General features: G+C 48.4%; 1 protein-coding gene across 1 annotated transcript; it reads right to left on the bottom strand.

Annotated features, from left to right (window-relative positions):
* Positions 1-1,553: 1,553 nt before the first annotated feature.
* On the bottom strand, positions 1,554-7,056 carry HLX (H2.0-like homeobox). The gene is made up of 4 exons (XM_012726747.1): positions 6,118-7,056; positions 5,213-5,392; positions 4,288-4,472; positions 1,554-2,413 (listed from the first exon to the last, which is right to left on the bottom strand). The coding sequence occupies exons 1-4, from the start codon at positions 6,710-6,712 to the stop codon at positions 1,880-1,882; spliced, it is 1,494 nt and encodes a 497-aa protein (XP_012582201.1). The 5' UTR covers positions 6,713-7,056; the 3' UTR covers positions 1,554-1,879.
* Between the last annotated feature and the right edge of the window lie 8,658 nt (positions 7,057-15,714).

The raw sequence follows: 15,714 nt of genomic DNA, 5'->3' as shown, positions 1-15,714 counted from the left end.
CTGGGGTACAATGGTGTACAAATCCTGCAATTCTAGTAGCAGAATCTGTGGGAGGCTTGGAGAAACCAACCCAGACTTGCACATCAGGAGGTCACCACTACCCCAAAACATGAAGCAGTCAGCAAAAACAGTTGGTTCCCATGTTCCAAGCAGATGCTTCAGTCCTGCCTGGAACCCCTGGTTTTTCGATTTCATCTCTGCACCATGAGTGCACATTCCTCTAAGGATCCATCCCGATTGGGGGGGGGGGGCTGAGAGTTGGTTGGGGTCGGTTTGCACCCATGGGCTGAATTGGGACTTGTCCTTCCAAAGTTTAGGAAGGTTAGGTGTGGGGCTTCAATGGGGGCCCACAGAAGAGAGGTTCACACTGAAGCTCCACAGTGCAGATGCAGTGCAGAAAGCTTCTCACTGCAGGGACCTTCTCACTGCAGCAAGCCTGATGTACCCTAAGCCAATGACCTCCACCCCATGCAGTGTCCTCTAAGCGAGAATTGGGTCCTTTGCAAAGGTAGTGGGCCTATAAAAGGCCTTGCACCCTTGCCATACTTCAAGGTCTCATAGACTAGAGTGATCTGCTTGGTCAGAAATGTCTATTTATTTTAAAATCACCAAAACCACTTTTGTTTGTTTTGTTTTGTTTACCAATTCCTGATATGTTGTAGATTCAAAGGATGGAGGACGTGGGAGACAGATTTGGAGAGAGGTTTGACTCTTCAGTCTTTTTATAAAAAAAAAAAAAAAAAAAAAAAAAAACCTCCAATGGCCCATCCCAGAAGCACTGAAGACAAAAATAGATTTGCTATATTGCAGCTGCAGCGAGATGGAGAAACTATTTCTCTGCTGTCTACCCTGCATAGGAGAAAAGAGTTCCAGCAGACAACTTCAGTGGCCCAATTGCCAACCAGTACTATGTACATCCGGAATGAGAGGTGGAGGGGCCTAAGAAAGGCAGTTTTCCCGTTGGACATGGGCCAAATGTAAGCCAGGAGTTCCAAGATCTGGCTTGCGTTTAGTGTGACCTTCAATAAGTGACCTCCCTGACATGCAGATTTTTGAGACATTTTAAAAACCATTGAGATGGAGGTTTTCAGCCCTGATCATTGTGACCTGTGTGTCCTTAAACTCTGGGACAGGCATACCACACCACACCTGCCCATTCCTCTCACCCCATTCCTCAGCCCATGGCATTTTCAATGGAATTATCTCAGCAGTGGCTGGATTGGCCCAGCCAGTCTTAACCACCTTCACCCCACAAACTGCCAACTCAAACCCCAGAACATACTCATCCATCCCTTGCTTGGGAACAGGAAGCCATCTTCAAGGATTCCTGTTCTGCCACAACACTCAGGGTGGAGGAGACCTGTGAACTGCTGGAATCTCTAAACCTCTAAGCCATTCTGCCTGGAAAGGGCTCTGAGGTTACACTTTCCTCAAAATTGCTAGTTCTGGAACCTGCAACAAGGAGTGAGAAATCTTGGCCCTGGCTACTTCCAGGCCACAGCAAGCCAAGCGATCTTTACAAATCGAAGTAAACATTTTATTTACAAGTCAAGGTATCCAAAATGCAGCACATTTTTTTTGCACCAGGACCCCTGGCGCGGGAGGAACAGTTTTGTCCAGCTCTTCACAGTGTGAGTGGCTTCTGTCCAGGGAGAAGTGTTCGCTGGAACTGAGAGCCTGGGTACTACGACCTCTCCACTCTCTGCAGTGTGGGCTGCTCTTGAGCGTCGGAGCGGGGCAAGGTGTGAATGCCATGAAGGAGGCACCAGCTCCACCTACTCTATATCCCTGGTCCCACCGCCGACATAAAGGTGGCACAAAATGCACCCTCGAGGGCCTGCTGGCGATCTGCACCCAGGGCCCTCCACCGTCATCCTGTCTATAGGCCGCCAAGCGTAGCCTGGGCAGGCTCGGGACTTTTGGGGGCGCTGCTGAGGGGGGGCTGGGGCGCTGGGGGCAGCTCTGCCACACTGTTGCCCAGGCTGCCGGCGCTCCCCGCGCCGCCGCCGCCGCCGCCGCCGCCGCTGCTGCTGCTCCCCGCGCCGCTGCTGCTGTTCCCCAGGCTCCCGAAGCCGAAAGTGCCGCAGCTGCCGCTTGCACCGCTGGCCCCGCCGCTGGCGAGTAGCGGGGCGCCCGCGGCCGAGGCCTTGATGACTGTGGTTTGGTGCAGAGACCTCTCAGCTCCCTCAGTCCTTTCTGAGTCGCTCGGGGCCATGTCCAGGGACTCGGAGTCGCTGCTTTCGCTCTCCACCTCGCCCTCCGAGCGGCTGGGGCTGCGCTCCTCCTGCTCGCCGTCGCCTGCAGCGCTTCCGCCCGACGGTTTCTCGCCGGCCTCCTTGTCTTTGTCTTTCTGGGCCTGGGCCTCCTTCGAATGCCTCCACTTCATCCGCCGGTTCTGGAACCATACCTTCACCTGTGCCGACCGCCGGGGAGACAAGCGAGGACACGCACTTAAGACAAGGGCTGGCTCTAATCCGAAGGCACGAAAGCACCGAGGACCACCCACCCCCCCAACCCCACGCAGGCCCTTGCAGTGAGCAAACTAGGTGCAGGGGCTCCGAAGGTGCCTGAGGAAAATAATAGGGTGGCTGGGAACCCCAAACTATGGAGACCACTTTTCTGAGTGTAGCCAGACAGCTTCAAACCAGAAATGGCCTGAAGGCCATTGGAAAGCCAGGTTCCAGTGCCTGGACCCTCAACGGTAAGGAGGATTGCTAGTCTCCATCCAGCTTCTTAACCCCACTTGAGTCAAGACCCCCTAAAAATCTGATTGAAATTATGAACCCTCACCCCAGAAATAGGCACACAGGCACAAGAATTTGGGGAACCAATTTTAAGAGTGTTTGCTAGGGTGGGAGGGGATGGATAGAAGGGGTCAATCTAAGAGTGAGATGGCACCAGAAAGTTTGCAATATGTATGGTGAGGCACGTGCACATATTGGGGTATGAAGTTGTACTCCCAAAATTTATAGTGTATTGTAAACCAAAGACAAATCCATTTTTTAAAAAAATCATTTAAAATTAAAAAAAATCTTGCTAAATTGGACCCCTCTAGACTGCCATTATCCTAGGCAAGTCCCTACAAAAGTAATTCTTTTTAAGAAGAAACTTTGGAAAGCTGAGGGGGAGAGAGACTCCAAGAGTTAATTCCAAAGGTAAGGATGTGGCTGGGCCTTGGGTAAAACAGGGCTTCCCCCGCTTGTGTGTTCTTGGAAGCTGATAAGGACCCAGCCACTGCCCCATCAAGGAATCTTTCTGGTAAGTTCAGAAAATGCTGGAATGAACCTGCCCACAGTGGAGGAAGAGGATGAAGATGGGGCAGCAGAGAATCTACTAAATCTATATGAGCCCCTGGAGGACCCAATGGGTTCACACAAGTTCCAGCTTCCCTTTTAAAAATAACTTCCACAGCTGGTGGAAACCGGCTGGGCGCTTCCAGCGTGTGCTAGGGAGGGGAGTTGTGTAATGGAGGACAGAAAGACAGAAAAGGGGGGGGGGCCCTGAGGGAACTATGAAAAAGCACCCGCCTCTGGCTTCTGCCCTGCTTAGAATATCTGGCTCTTAGGGGACAAAGTCCTTTGCTGTGGAGTGTGAAAGATGAGGGTCTCTCCTGTTTTCAAAAATCACAAGAAAAAAAGATACACCCGTTCTTGAATTTGAAAAAAAAGGAAAAAAATAATACCGAAACAATAAACTTGCTCTTGTCTAGAAAAAAGTCAAGTCGGCAGAACTTGCTGAAATGCTTCTTTTTTCTTTCTCTCCCAGAGATACATCTCAGGGTTTATACCGATAGAAAATCAGACTGGCTCAGACCGCTCCAAGCGGACTCTACTCCCAGCCTTACAGGGGCTAAGTAATTCCGTTTGAAATGATGTTCTCACTTCCTCACAACTGGGGATTTCACAATCCAGCAGCAGCAAGGGGAGGAAGGGAGGAGAGAAGGGGGGAAAAACCAACAATCTCTTGACTTTGGATTTTTAGCTCTTCTGAAATAAACTGCTCCTACAGTGAATTGCACTACAGTTGAGTACATAATTATTATCTCCCTTGGCCTATTTACTTTCTCCTCCGCTCTTTGGCCTATTGGCCAAAACAAACACCCACTGCTTGTTGACATACATCTTTAGGGATGAGCTATTTTCTTTCCGTCCTTCTCCCCCACAACCTCCTCAGCCTAAAGACAGAGACCCACAAGGCCTCCTTAAGTGAAGATCTAGTGTTTCCGCTGAAATAAGGGAGTGGGCTAGGTGAAGGCGTCTGTGGGCCTGGGTGCCTGAGATTGCTTACCTGTGCATCAGTAAGGCCAAGCATTGCGGCCAGCTGCTTTCGGTCTGGCTTGGTCACATACTTCTGAATCTCGAACCTTTTCTCCAGGCCCTTCCTTTGCAGGTTGGAGAAGACTGCCCGGGACCAGGAACGCTTCCTTTTGTAGGTCTGTGGCATGGTGTCCTTTGTGAGTACAGCATAGGGACCTGTCCAGGGCGGAAGAGAGAGCAAGAGAGGACCAGCAGGGTCCACCATCAGAGTCCAATGCCAGGTAGCAGCCCTTGCAGCACTGCTATTTAGAATGCGTTGTTGTTGCTATTTAGAATTGTTGTTGTTACTATTGAGAAAGCCCTTCAGGCAACATGGACTGGCCTCTCTAAGGAGGAATTTTCTCAAGATGGTAGGTGGAAGGCCTCAGCCAGTATGGAAGGGAGAAGCCCAGCAGGGTATGGAAAAGCATAAACTCCATGCATGGCCATCAAGCATGCAAAGAAAAAAGGAAAATGCCAGGTCTGTCTGATCTAGATAGTGGCCCATTCTGTATGTATGTATATGAGTGCACGCACATGTACACACACTCACATACGTGCCCACTGGAGCAAAGGAGCCTCATCAGGCAAAGGTGTCAGAGGTCACCCCAAAATATGTGTATCTTGATAAGTAATCCTTTTTACTGCTACATGTTCAAACTACCCTTTCCCAAAATACTCTACTCACCCCAGCACTGGCACACTTTTAGCCTCCCCCAGCACCTCCCCTCCCATTTCCACCCTCTGGGAGCCCTCAGAAGAGGAGTTGGCTCCCTGAGAAATCTTCCCATTTCTCCCTCGGGGCTTGGTGAACTCCTTCCCATACCAACTCCAGGATTGCCACAACTCAGTGGCCACATGAGGCATCAATTCTGAGCTTTTGGTCAGTCACTGAGCTCTCAGGAGGGTTTTCGTACCTGGAAACGTGTCTTGAAACTGATGCTGAACTGAATTTCTCGGGTTGGAGCTTAATGGACTCAGGATGGCAGAGGCCTCATTAATAGGATCTAGAGATGCGAAGAACTGGCCCGTGGAGGGCTGCAGGCCTGGGAGGTGAACCCCCGAGGGCCTCCCGCCTGTTAGCAGTGATGTGAGATCTGGGGACAAGGGGAAAGAGCTGGTTACACCTAGAGTAAACTCACACTTCAGAGCTGACTTGTTTTCCTGTTACAAAATCTTGAGACCCCTGTCTCTGCACCCACAGAAACCCCTCTCTCCAGATAGCCGCCACCCGTGTTGCCGGTGTAACCCACAAGTCCACGTCTACACAGGTTGCAAAGAAGGGACTAACATAAAATGGCCAAGAGAAATCACTTTCAGGTGTCTCCCAAGAGCCATCCCCAAGCCCCCTCTTAAACGAGGCCCATTCTGTTTTCTCTGCTTAGGAATTTAAAGTCAATTTTATTTATTCATGTATTTCAGGTGGAACCTCACTAGAAATCAGATACACAGAAGGGAAAGTGTCCGCTGAAAGAATTTTCCCTATCAGATAATATACACAGATATGCAAAGAAACTGGCCACCAATAGTCATTTGGGCAAATATTTACATGAACCAGTGTTATGAACCCTGATTGTGTGACATCTTGCATTGAAAGCATTCCTGGACTCTTAATTTTTATTTTTACATAGTGCAGGTGAGTTTTTAACCTAGTCCGAAATCGTCTTCTTAAAAAATTTATGTTTGTTCTTTCTTCTCCTACATTTTACCGATTTGTCTTCAATTGTCAAAACACTCAAAGGAACCCCAAACTGGCTCGGGGGCTGGGGAGTGCATCAGGGCTGAGGTCTGAGAGGCCGGCAACCTCTCTCCCAAAACCTACCTCTGAGAGTGTTGCCTTCCTTGACTTTGGGGTCAAATTCTGCAGACAAAATTCGGTCAATTCCAAATTTGAGGTCCTTGCTGGAGGGGGCCGGGGCCGAGCCGCTATGGTGGGGATTCGGAATCACCCGCACCCCGGCAGCTAGGGGCTGCAGAGTGCCGGCTCGGGGTGGAGGTGGAGGCTGCTGGGGCGGCGGTGGCTGTTGTGGCGGCTGTTGTTGCTGTGGGTGATGGTGGTGGTAGGCAGCTGAGAGCGGAGACAGCCGCTGCGGGAAGCCAGCAGGGACTTCGGAGGGCGCCACCACCGGGGTGGGTCGGAGCGGGGATCTGGCGGCGGCTTGGAAAGAGGCGTGCGGGTGAGCGGCGCCCAAGTGTGCGGTGAGGGCGGCTGCCGAGGCCCCTGCCAGCCCCTCTGGGGCCGCTCCCGGGTCCCCCACGCCAGCGTGCAGGATGTCCGCGATGCAGAAGGAGGGTTTCTTCACCGCCGCCGGGTCCAGGGGGAAGGAGCAGCCGCCCGGGCCGGCCGAAGAACAGTAAGCGGCCGACCAGAGGCTGAAGTTGGAGGCGTAGAAGGGAGCCAGCCCCGCAGCGAACATCCTGGCCGGGCGCGCCGTGAGGCCGCTGCGGCCTGGCGGGACCAAGTAGCTGGGTGGCTGGGTGGGCGATCGTGGAGGGGCGCGCTGAATCCGGCGGGAGGCGGCCGCCCAGCCCAGGGCGATCCGCTTTCGGTTCTCAGTCCGCACTGAAGAGAGACCCGCGAGCCCTAGAGCCCCGGGGAAGGAGGCGAAGACCCGACCCCGCCGATCGCTCGCGGGCCCTGAGCCCAAGTCCAAGCAGCGGCGCCCCGGTGCCCGCAGGCTGGAGACGCGCTAGGGGCGTAGGAGCTTGGGGCGCTGGGCGGGCGGGGGCCGAGGCTCGTCACTCACGGGGCTGCCGGGGAGGCAAGGGGCCGCACAGAAAGAAAAACCCAAACAGCTCTGCCCTGAGAGCTAAATTTAAAACAACAACAATAATAATCCGTTAGTTGGAAAAAAAAAAAAAAGGTAATAAGAAAAAAAAAGTCCTCCCTAAAAACTCCCAAAGTTTTGGCAGGAGCTTTCGAGTCAGACCCGGGGTAGGACCTCGATCCAGGCGTTCATTGGCCATCCTTGTGACCAATGGGAGCCCTAAGTGGAAGGGAATTGGGAAAGTGGGGCGTGACCCGCCCTTCCGTCACGCCCTCGGCCACGCCCTGGCCACGCCAAAGTGTTTGCTACTGCCGCGTGGGCTGAGCGGGTCAAGCGCGTATTTTCTCTGCAGCGTAGGGAATTTTGAACCTCTACGAACTTCTGCTGCTGCTGAGAACTAGCCCCGGGTGTGGAGATCTGAAACACAGCGCACTTGTAGTGCTCTCCTGTGGGACGTGATGTATCCCGATCGATTCTGGGTGCCAAGTCCCGCGCCCCCCCCAACCCCCCAACCCCTCGCTTGCTATCCCTCTTAGCTTAAGTCGAGCCGGATTTTCTTTCTCTCGGCCTTGATCCAGAGAGTCGGTGTCTTCTGCAAAGCTTCAGTTCGTGGGGCCCGCCCGCATTCTGCCGGCCCGGATCTCGGCACCTAAATGCTGTGGCCCTGCGTCCTGGTCCACTGCAGCACCACGAACGCCTCTCTGCCTGGGAGATCCTCAGAGAAGCGACCCGGGATGTTCGTAATTACCCTTATTCAGAGCTGTCACAGTGACAACTTAAAGAAGTAACTTTTCAAACAAAATAAGATGGATGTCTCAGACTGTCTCCCTTTAAACGCAGCCAAACCTCCTTTCCCTCCCCCCAGCCTCAGAGACAATTAAACAGGCCAGCGTCGCAACCCCAGGGGAGCGGCACGTGTGTCCCCTGCTTTGCTATACCTAGTAGAAAATGTCACCCTCCCTCCTCCACCACATCCCCGATCACGTGGGGTCCATTGTTTAGCAAGTGTCTGCAAGAGATATTTCCTTGGGGTTAAATACTACTTTCAATTCAGCCTCCCTCAGCGCCCCTTGGGCCTGGTCGAAGAAGGAGCTACAGGGATGACCAACCTCTTCCATTAGCACTTTGGATCTTTATAGCGCAGGGTGGATGCTGTAGGGGGTTTTCTGCAACATCAACATCTCTATTTTAAGAATTCGTTCTCTTTTAAATTATAGTCAGAATGGATTTCCCCGCCCCTCTCCCAAACAAACCACAGGCCACCCAGATGAGCTCTTCTTGCACATTTTCAGGAAGAAAATAAAATAATAACAATAATGAAACTACGAAATACTTTGTTTTCGATTGTCCTAATAAGCATCTCCTAAGGGAGCTTCTATCTGTGCTTATGTGACAGCCTCCCCAAAATCCTTTCAATAATATATATATATATTTTTAAAAATAGAAGCTATAAAATTTCTATGGGACTTTCAAATTTCACTTCAGCACTAAGATGCCTTACCGAGAAACCGAGGAAGGCAGATGAACTGGCCATGCCTATCTCCAATTCAGGAAATGAGCTAATTAAATCAGCTTCTAGTCCTTGCTGAGTTGCCAATATAAAATGCTGTCACTTTATAATTTTGACTTTCTCCAGGAAAGTCACCAGTTATGAATCAATGATCAATCACTTCTGACCAGCCTACACTGAAGCAGCAAGTTCTCTGGTTCTCTCTCCCTCTTCCCCGCCAATCCCCACCCCCTTGCCCTGCTCCTCGAAGCCTAGACACAGCAGAGCACCTGAACCAACACCCTACAGTTTCTACCATTTGCTTACAGGGGGGCTAAGATTAGGCTCCTCAGGAGGAGTAGTAAGCAAAAAGCTGCAGATTCTGGGGACATTCGGCTGGGATGACGAAGCTTCTCTAATTTACAGCGGTCAAGGCAAGTCACTGGCGTGCGTGGAAGGGGGACGACTCTAACTAAACCTCTTCCGGTCTTCCTCCTGTCATTTCCAATTCAGTAGCAATTCCAATTTTGAATTGCAAACATTTAAACCGCGGCCTAAGTTCTAAAAGACATGCCGTTTTATACCTCACCTCTGGCCTCCCTTTCCCCCAACCATCCCTCGGGAAGGGTACGGGGAACCGAGTCAGCGAAAAGCCGCCCTCCAGCCCCACCCCACCCTACCCCACCCCACCCAGCCGCTCCCGGGCAACGGTTTCCTTGCGGCGTCCAGAATCCGCAGATGCAGCCCTTCACCGCGCGGAGCTAGGGGCTAGCAGGGCGAGGACCCGGGTCGGGTCGTTTTCCGCCGCTCCTCGCTGCGCAGCGCGCTCCTCCGCCCAGCGAGGTCCGCGGATGAGTAGGTTAAGTCGCAGCCTCCTGCGAGGCCCGGGGTTCCCCCAGGCCCTCCGCTGCGTGGTTACCCCCTAGCATCACCCAGGCCCACCCGGAGCTCCCTCGGGGAATAGCGACCTAGAAACCCTCTGGCACCACCCTCTGCCTCTCCCCACTCTCCTTCTGCCCAGGCCCCGCGCGACACTGCGGGCCTTTCGCCTGGTTCTGGGCCCGCCAACTCCCCTGCTTCTTACTCCCCACCCCTCAGAACCCAGAGAGCAGCAGGAAGCCCTGGGCTCGCCGGAGTTCAGGTCATCTCCTGTTTTTTGATGGGCTCAAACTCGCACTAAATGAGCGGATGTGCCTGCGAGATTGGTCTCAAAATAGAAGCGGCCTTAGTATTTTAGGATACTGCCGAAATCCTTATTTCTTCCGGAGAAAAACTCTATAATGACTCCTAGCACTTCCCCTTTCAATATTTGTGCAACTTTATCTCCCCCGACAAGTTGCTCGGGTGACGCAAATCCGCCCTTGTGTATTACAACTACCAAAATAAATGCGCGGAAATCGATTCTCTTCTAGCAATGAAAATATAAATATACAGCTGCGACTTTCCCCTTTAATCTTGGCTTTCCGAGCGGCTCCGGGCTGTGGCGAAATGGACTGGTCCTGAGCTATTGAGACGGGCGGGGCTGGGCGGGCCTGCGGCAGAAGCGCGGGCTCCTGGTCCGCCGCCTCCGGGTTCCAGGCTCCGGCAGCAGTGGAGCCGGCCTAGCCGAATCAACCTGAACTGAAGTGTGTCTTGCGTTGTGCTTTGAGGAAGCTCGGTTGTAAAGACAGGACAGCCTCGGCCTATTTCGCTGAACAAATTGCAGTTAACACTGTAGCGATGGAGAGTACCGTTTGTACTAACCGGTTAAGGCGATTTTCCCCCGTTTTTGAAGGGAGTTCTGATCAAATCTGATGACTGACTTTAATCCATGTAACTCTCCCATTGACTTCTGCTGGGTAGATCCAGCCAAAAGCGCTCTCTCTCTCCATCCTGGGAAGGAGTGGTTTTATAATGTAAAAGGTTATGGGGATTTGGAATTGAAGCAAGGGGTTTGAACCAGAAGGCTATGTCCTGACTGAAGAAAGAAATGGGTTCCACGGCCCATTTGGAGGTCCGAGTCTACAGAGCCCCATACTGAAATCACCAGTGCAAATTCTTTTCCTATATCTGGGAGCACAGATACAGGGCGATTGAACATGAAAGCTGAGAGAGAATGTTGAGTTTGTTTATTACAGTAACGTAGTTCTGCAAGGTTTTAATCTAAGCTGCCCTTAAAAGCATCTCTGTTTTTGCTTTTTTCCCTAGACTTGGCAAAATAATGTGCAAGGTTGTTAATTGCTCTGTGGACCTGGAATTTCCCCCACCCATACCCTTTAATTTTAAGTGTTTTTCCAATATAGCACCTCCTGGGTTCAGAGAAAGCGATGGAAATAAGTAAATATTCACAGACAAAGAGAAGGAAGCCGAGTTTACCCAAGTATGGGAGACTGCAAGACACGTAGCAGTGAAGGAAACTGCTGTGTTCTGAGGCTGCCTGCCACCTTTAGGTGCAGAATTTGTGTTCCTTGTAGAAGCTACATACTAGAGTTTAATGTTCTAAACATGCGCACACACACACACACACACCTTAGATTTTTTGAAGTACATAACACCCTTTTCCTGAAAACCTTACTCCTGAATTAAATATACTTCCTGAATATTTGAAGCAGGTTAGACTTTAACTTGGGGGTGATGGGAGGAGGCAAGTAGAAGGGTGATAGGAGCAGGGGATGCAGGGTCACTTGATTTACTCCTTTTCCCTTGTTGCATTTCCCAGGTGTGGCAAATTTGCAGGTAGCCTTCTCTTTATGTGACTTTGGCCCGGTCCTTGAACTCTGGGCCAAAGATCTAGCTTCAGAGTCTCAGACAGCCCTTTGGGTCTGATGGCACTTGTCCTTTCCCCCTGTTACAGGGATATACCACTTCTCTACCTATTTATTTCACACAGGCACACAGTGACACACAATCCTACACTCACTGAGGTTTCTTGGAGACCGCAGAGAAGGACAGGGCAGGCACTTTGGCACTGCTTCTGTTGCAAAGACCTAGATGTCTATCTCTCCAATCTCGGTCAAGTAAAACCTCAGCTCTCATTATACTGAATGATAAAATCTATTTCAGCATGACTCACTGGAACATGGAATCACGTATTTGTGGGAAAATCACATTCCCATAGGAGTAAAATACACTTAACATGTCAGCAATTTAGGACTTCATTCAACAGTCTTCTTTTAGTAGCTCACTCACTCTCAAGATATTAGCCATATGCCTTGTAGACACTGAATTGGTTGTTTGGATTATTGAATCTGAATAGCTGAAACTGGGAGTGAGGGAGTTGAATTTAAGGAAGAAGAGGGTAAAATCACACATCCAAATTACCTCTGGTATTGGGGTCTCCTGGTGGGGCAGAGGTTAAAGTCTCAGCACTCTCAAGCCATCCACAGACACTGTAGCATGAGTTCAATCCAGGGCCAGGAAACTAACCCACATAGCACAGCAGACCTCTCCTGTCCTCCCAGCTGCTCACCTCAGTAGTATATTTCAGAGGATCTGTCTTTTCTGCTCCCCACTCTGTCTTCCTGAATTCTCTCACCCCTTGTACCTCTGGCCTATGCCCCAGCTCTTGTATGAATAAATTAATTTTTTTTAAGTAACTCTGGTGTCATGACAAGCAGAAGGAATTCACTCTTGAAGCAATATTTATCTAAACAAACAGACCACCAAAACCTTCCTTTCCTTTGAGACAAGTTTCCCAACTTAAAGCACCAGGGACAGAACAAGAATTCAGACCCAAGCTGAGGCAGGAATGAAAAGGGACCTTCTGAAGGGAGAGTCTTGGAATCCATGAGATGAACATGTAGATAGAACTGAAGTTGGCCCCTATGTCATTGGTCTCAACCCACTCAGCTGCACCCCACAAGAATCGAATAGCTCTGAATTTCATGGAAGATTCCTCCAAGCTGGCTCAGTCCACCTGGCCCCAGCACCTCCTCCATCCCTAGCTGAACTCACCTAGGTTCAAAAGTTGGTTCTCTGCTGACACCTGCTGGGCCATCTCATCATTGCCTGGCAGTGCCCTGCAGTGCCCGCAACTCAGCTATGATGAAAGTTGACGCTTCCCTTTGCAAAAACATGGGTTTCTAAAATTGACTTCTAAGAGCAGCTGTTTCTTTCCACATCACTGACAATATGGTAAGATCCTGCATTTTGTGTTTTGAATTACCACACAGGTTGAGGGAAGCTGTCATCACTCAGTTCTACTATCTTGCATTTTACAGATCTTGTGCCCAGTTCGCATTCATTATCTCATTCTTTAAAATAACCATTTGTATGGATGCAGAGGAGGTGTTATTATCCTGATTTGAGTCTAGGAAGTTGATCCTCAGAGAGGGTAAGTGGCTGTCCTGGGTTACAAAATCCGGAAATGATGTTGCCAGCTAGACTTTCTGGCTATTTATCACACCAAGTGTTCTAGCATTCAGCCTGCTGCTTTTCCAAGAAAAAGCTTATTCCCACCGAAGATACTCTGTTTTCACTCAAAATATGCACTAGTCTCAGGGAAGGACTGGAGACTGGAAATTGATCTTGCCCAGACATTGTCACATGTCACAGAAACTGAAGACCACATTGCTATTTGCAAATAGAGCACTGGGGAGACCTGTGCTCACAGTAATTCTCTTCCCTTGTCCCCCAGGTTCCTGAAATCCCATTCATGATTGTCTCTTTTTTGGAGGCAATACCCTTATACTCTGGATTTCTGTATCTGACCCATTTCACTGTGCAAATGTCTGAGGACAAGGAAGCATTTTGAAAGAAGACAGAGGAGATTATGAACACTAGGTAACACTCATAGCCACAGGACTTACTGGACACCAAGAGAGCAATGTAGGTGCCTAGGTGGGCTTCTGGAAGTCATATGTCAGGTAAAGGACTTGTTTTAAGAATAAGCTCTTGCAATCAACAATAAAAAGATGAACACAATTTAAAAGTGAACAACAGGTTTGAATAGATATTTCTCCCAGGAGGTAAGCAAATGGCCAATAAGCACTTGAAAAATTGTTCAACATCATTATTCTTTAAGAAAATGCAAATTAAAACCACAGAGCTTCCCATCTACCAAAAAGTCTGAGCTAAAAAAAAAAGACTATAATAAAGATTGTTGAGGATGTGGGGAAATTATGTTGCTAATGGGATTATAAAATGAGAAGCCCCCTTGGCAAACTACATGGCAGTAAATCAAAATGTTAACCATAGAGTCACTATATTATTTAGTCACTTCTACCCCCAGCATTTATTCAAGAGAATTTAAAACATATGTTTACACAAAAAAAGTTACATAAATGCCCATAGCAACATATTTATAAAATATGGAAGCAGCCCAAATATCCTTCAAGTGATGAACAAAATGTGGTGTACTCATATAATGGAATATCATTCAGCCATTATAAAGGAATTACAGATCTATGCTACAATATGGATGAAACATTAAAAATGATGATAAGTGAAAGAAATCAGACATTAAAGGTTACACACTGCATGATTCCATTTAGATGAAATATCTCAAACAGATAAATTATACAGATAGAAAGTAGGTGAGTGGTTTCTGGGGCTATCGGGACAGAATGTGGTGATGACTGCACAACATTGTGAATATACTAAAAACCCCTGTACAAGTACATAGGCTGAATTTTATTGTACAGAAATTAAATATCATTAAAACTGTTATTTAAAATAAAATGGCAAAGCTTACATTTTGGTTTAAAAATGACTTGTGCAAGTACAGAGGAGTGCTTTGTGCTTTTAGATGTTCATTGAGGGAATTCTCCGGGCCAACTGCTTGACACCCCCGAAAGCAAGATGTTCTCCCTCACTTTGTTATTTGCTCCTATTATCTTTGGTCTCTGGGCATTCTTGACCCTCATCCTTTACTTTGCGTTCTTGGCTATCTCCTTCTTTTAGTGTCACCTCTCATGACACTTCTTCCCGAAAGCCTCCCTGACCTCATTCCCATTCTTGGTTTAATCTATTCTGGAGGACCAGAGCAAATTTATGTTTTCCTTGCTCAGACCCTTGAGCACCTATATGAAATTTCCTCTACCCAAACACTGCTGGCCACACCCTCTGTGGGCTGAGATTCATTCATTCTGTATCTGATAAGTAGAAGATGCTCAGTAAGTGACTTTCAAAGCCGTGTTGAGCCCACAGTGTTATTGAAATGATAAAAAATGAAGTTATTGAAGGGAAAAACCCCTTAATATCAAAATATTATGTGAAGAAATTATTTCCTTCTAAACTGTACATTAACAAAACCATTCAAACAAGAAGAGACGAATGATGGCAAATAATACAGGGCTGAGGAAACAACATAGAAGGTAGGAGACCTGGAGTCCATCTCACATAAGAAGAAGATAAGGCCCCTCCCTAGTGGTGCAATGGGTTAAAGCAATCACTGCCAGCTAGATGCAGCCGCTTCATCTTCAGCCAGGGGGGTGACCTACACGGCACAGTAGACCTCTCCTGTCTAGCCTGCTGCTCCCCTCAGCAGTGCACTTTGTCAATCTGCCTGTTCTGCTCCCCACTCTGTCTCTGGTAAATCCTCTCACTCCCTGCACCTCTGGCCTGTACCCTAGCTCGTATGCATAAATAATAAATCTTACAAAAAAAAAAAAGATAAACAGTTGGGTATACTCAGCCAGATAGAAGTGAGAACTTTACACAGGCACCACAACCATGTTATATATTTGTCCATATAGTCAAAAAAGTATGCTACATAAATGAGCATGGATGGATTCCAGGCTTTGAGGCTGGAGGATGAAGAACAGCCAAGTAGAGGCACTAACAGAACTCATGAGCGACGAGTCATCTGAAAGCCAATTTCAGTCAGGTAGAGTAAAATATTTTTTAGAAGTTAAATTGATCTTTTTTGTGATTTATCACAAAAAAATTAAAGCTACTAATAGTAGCTAAATAGTGTTTCTAGTGCCAGGTACTGCATCAAATCTTGCATATACTGTATCATTTAATTTTAATAGTATGTTGTGGAAAATACACCTGAAATCATTCTTACTCCCTCCACTTTGTTTAAATAAGTATTTGACAATGTCCATTGTAATGTATTCTGCTGAAAACAATCGCCCTGAACAAAACATTTCCCTTTTAAAATACTTGAATATAATGCATATTAATAATTTAATTTTATTATTAAATCTATTTTACTATTTTATCTTTATTAATTTTGTAT

The sequence above is a fragment of the Condylura cristata genome, unplaced genomic scaffold (genome assembly GCF_000260355.1).
Source record: "Condylura cristata isolate star-nosed mole 26May11 unplaced genomic scaffold, ConCri1.0 scaffold00018, whole genome shotgun sequence".
Taxonomy (NCBI): Eukaryota; Metazoa; Chordata; class Mammalia; order Eulipotyphla; family Talpidae; genus Condylura; species Condylura cristata.
Note: the sequence above shows the minus strand (reverse complement) of the source record. Positions and strands in the feature narration are given on the sequence as shown.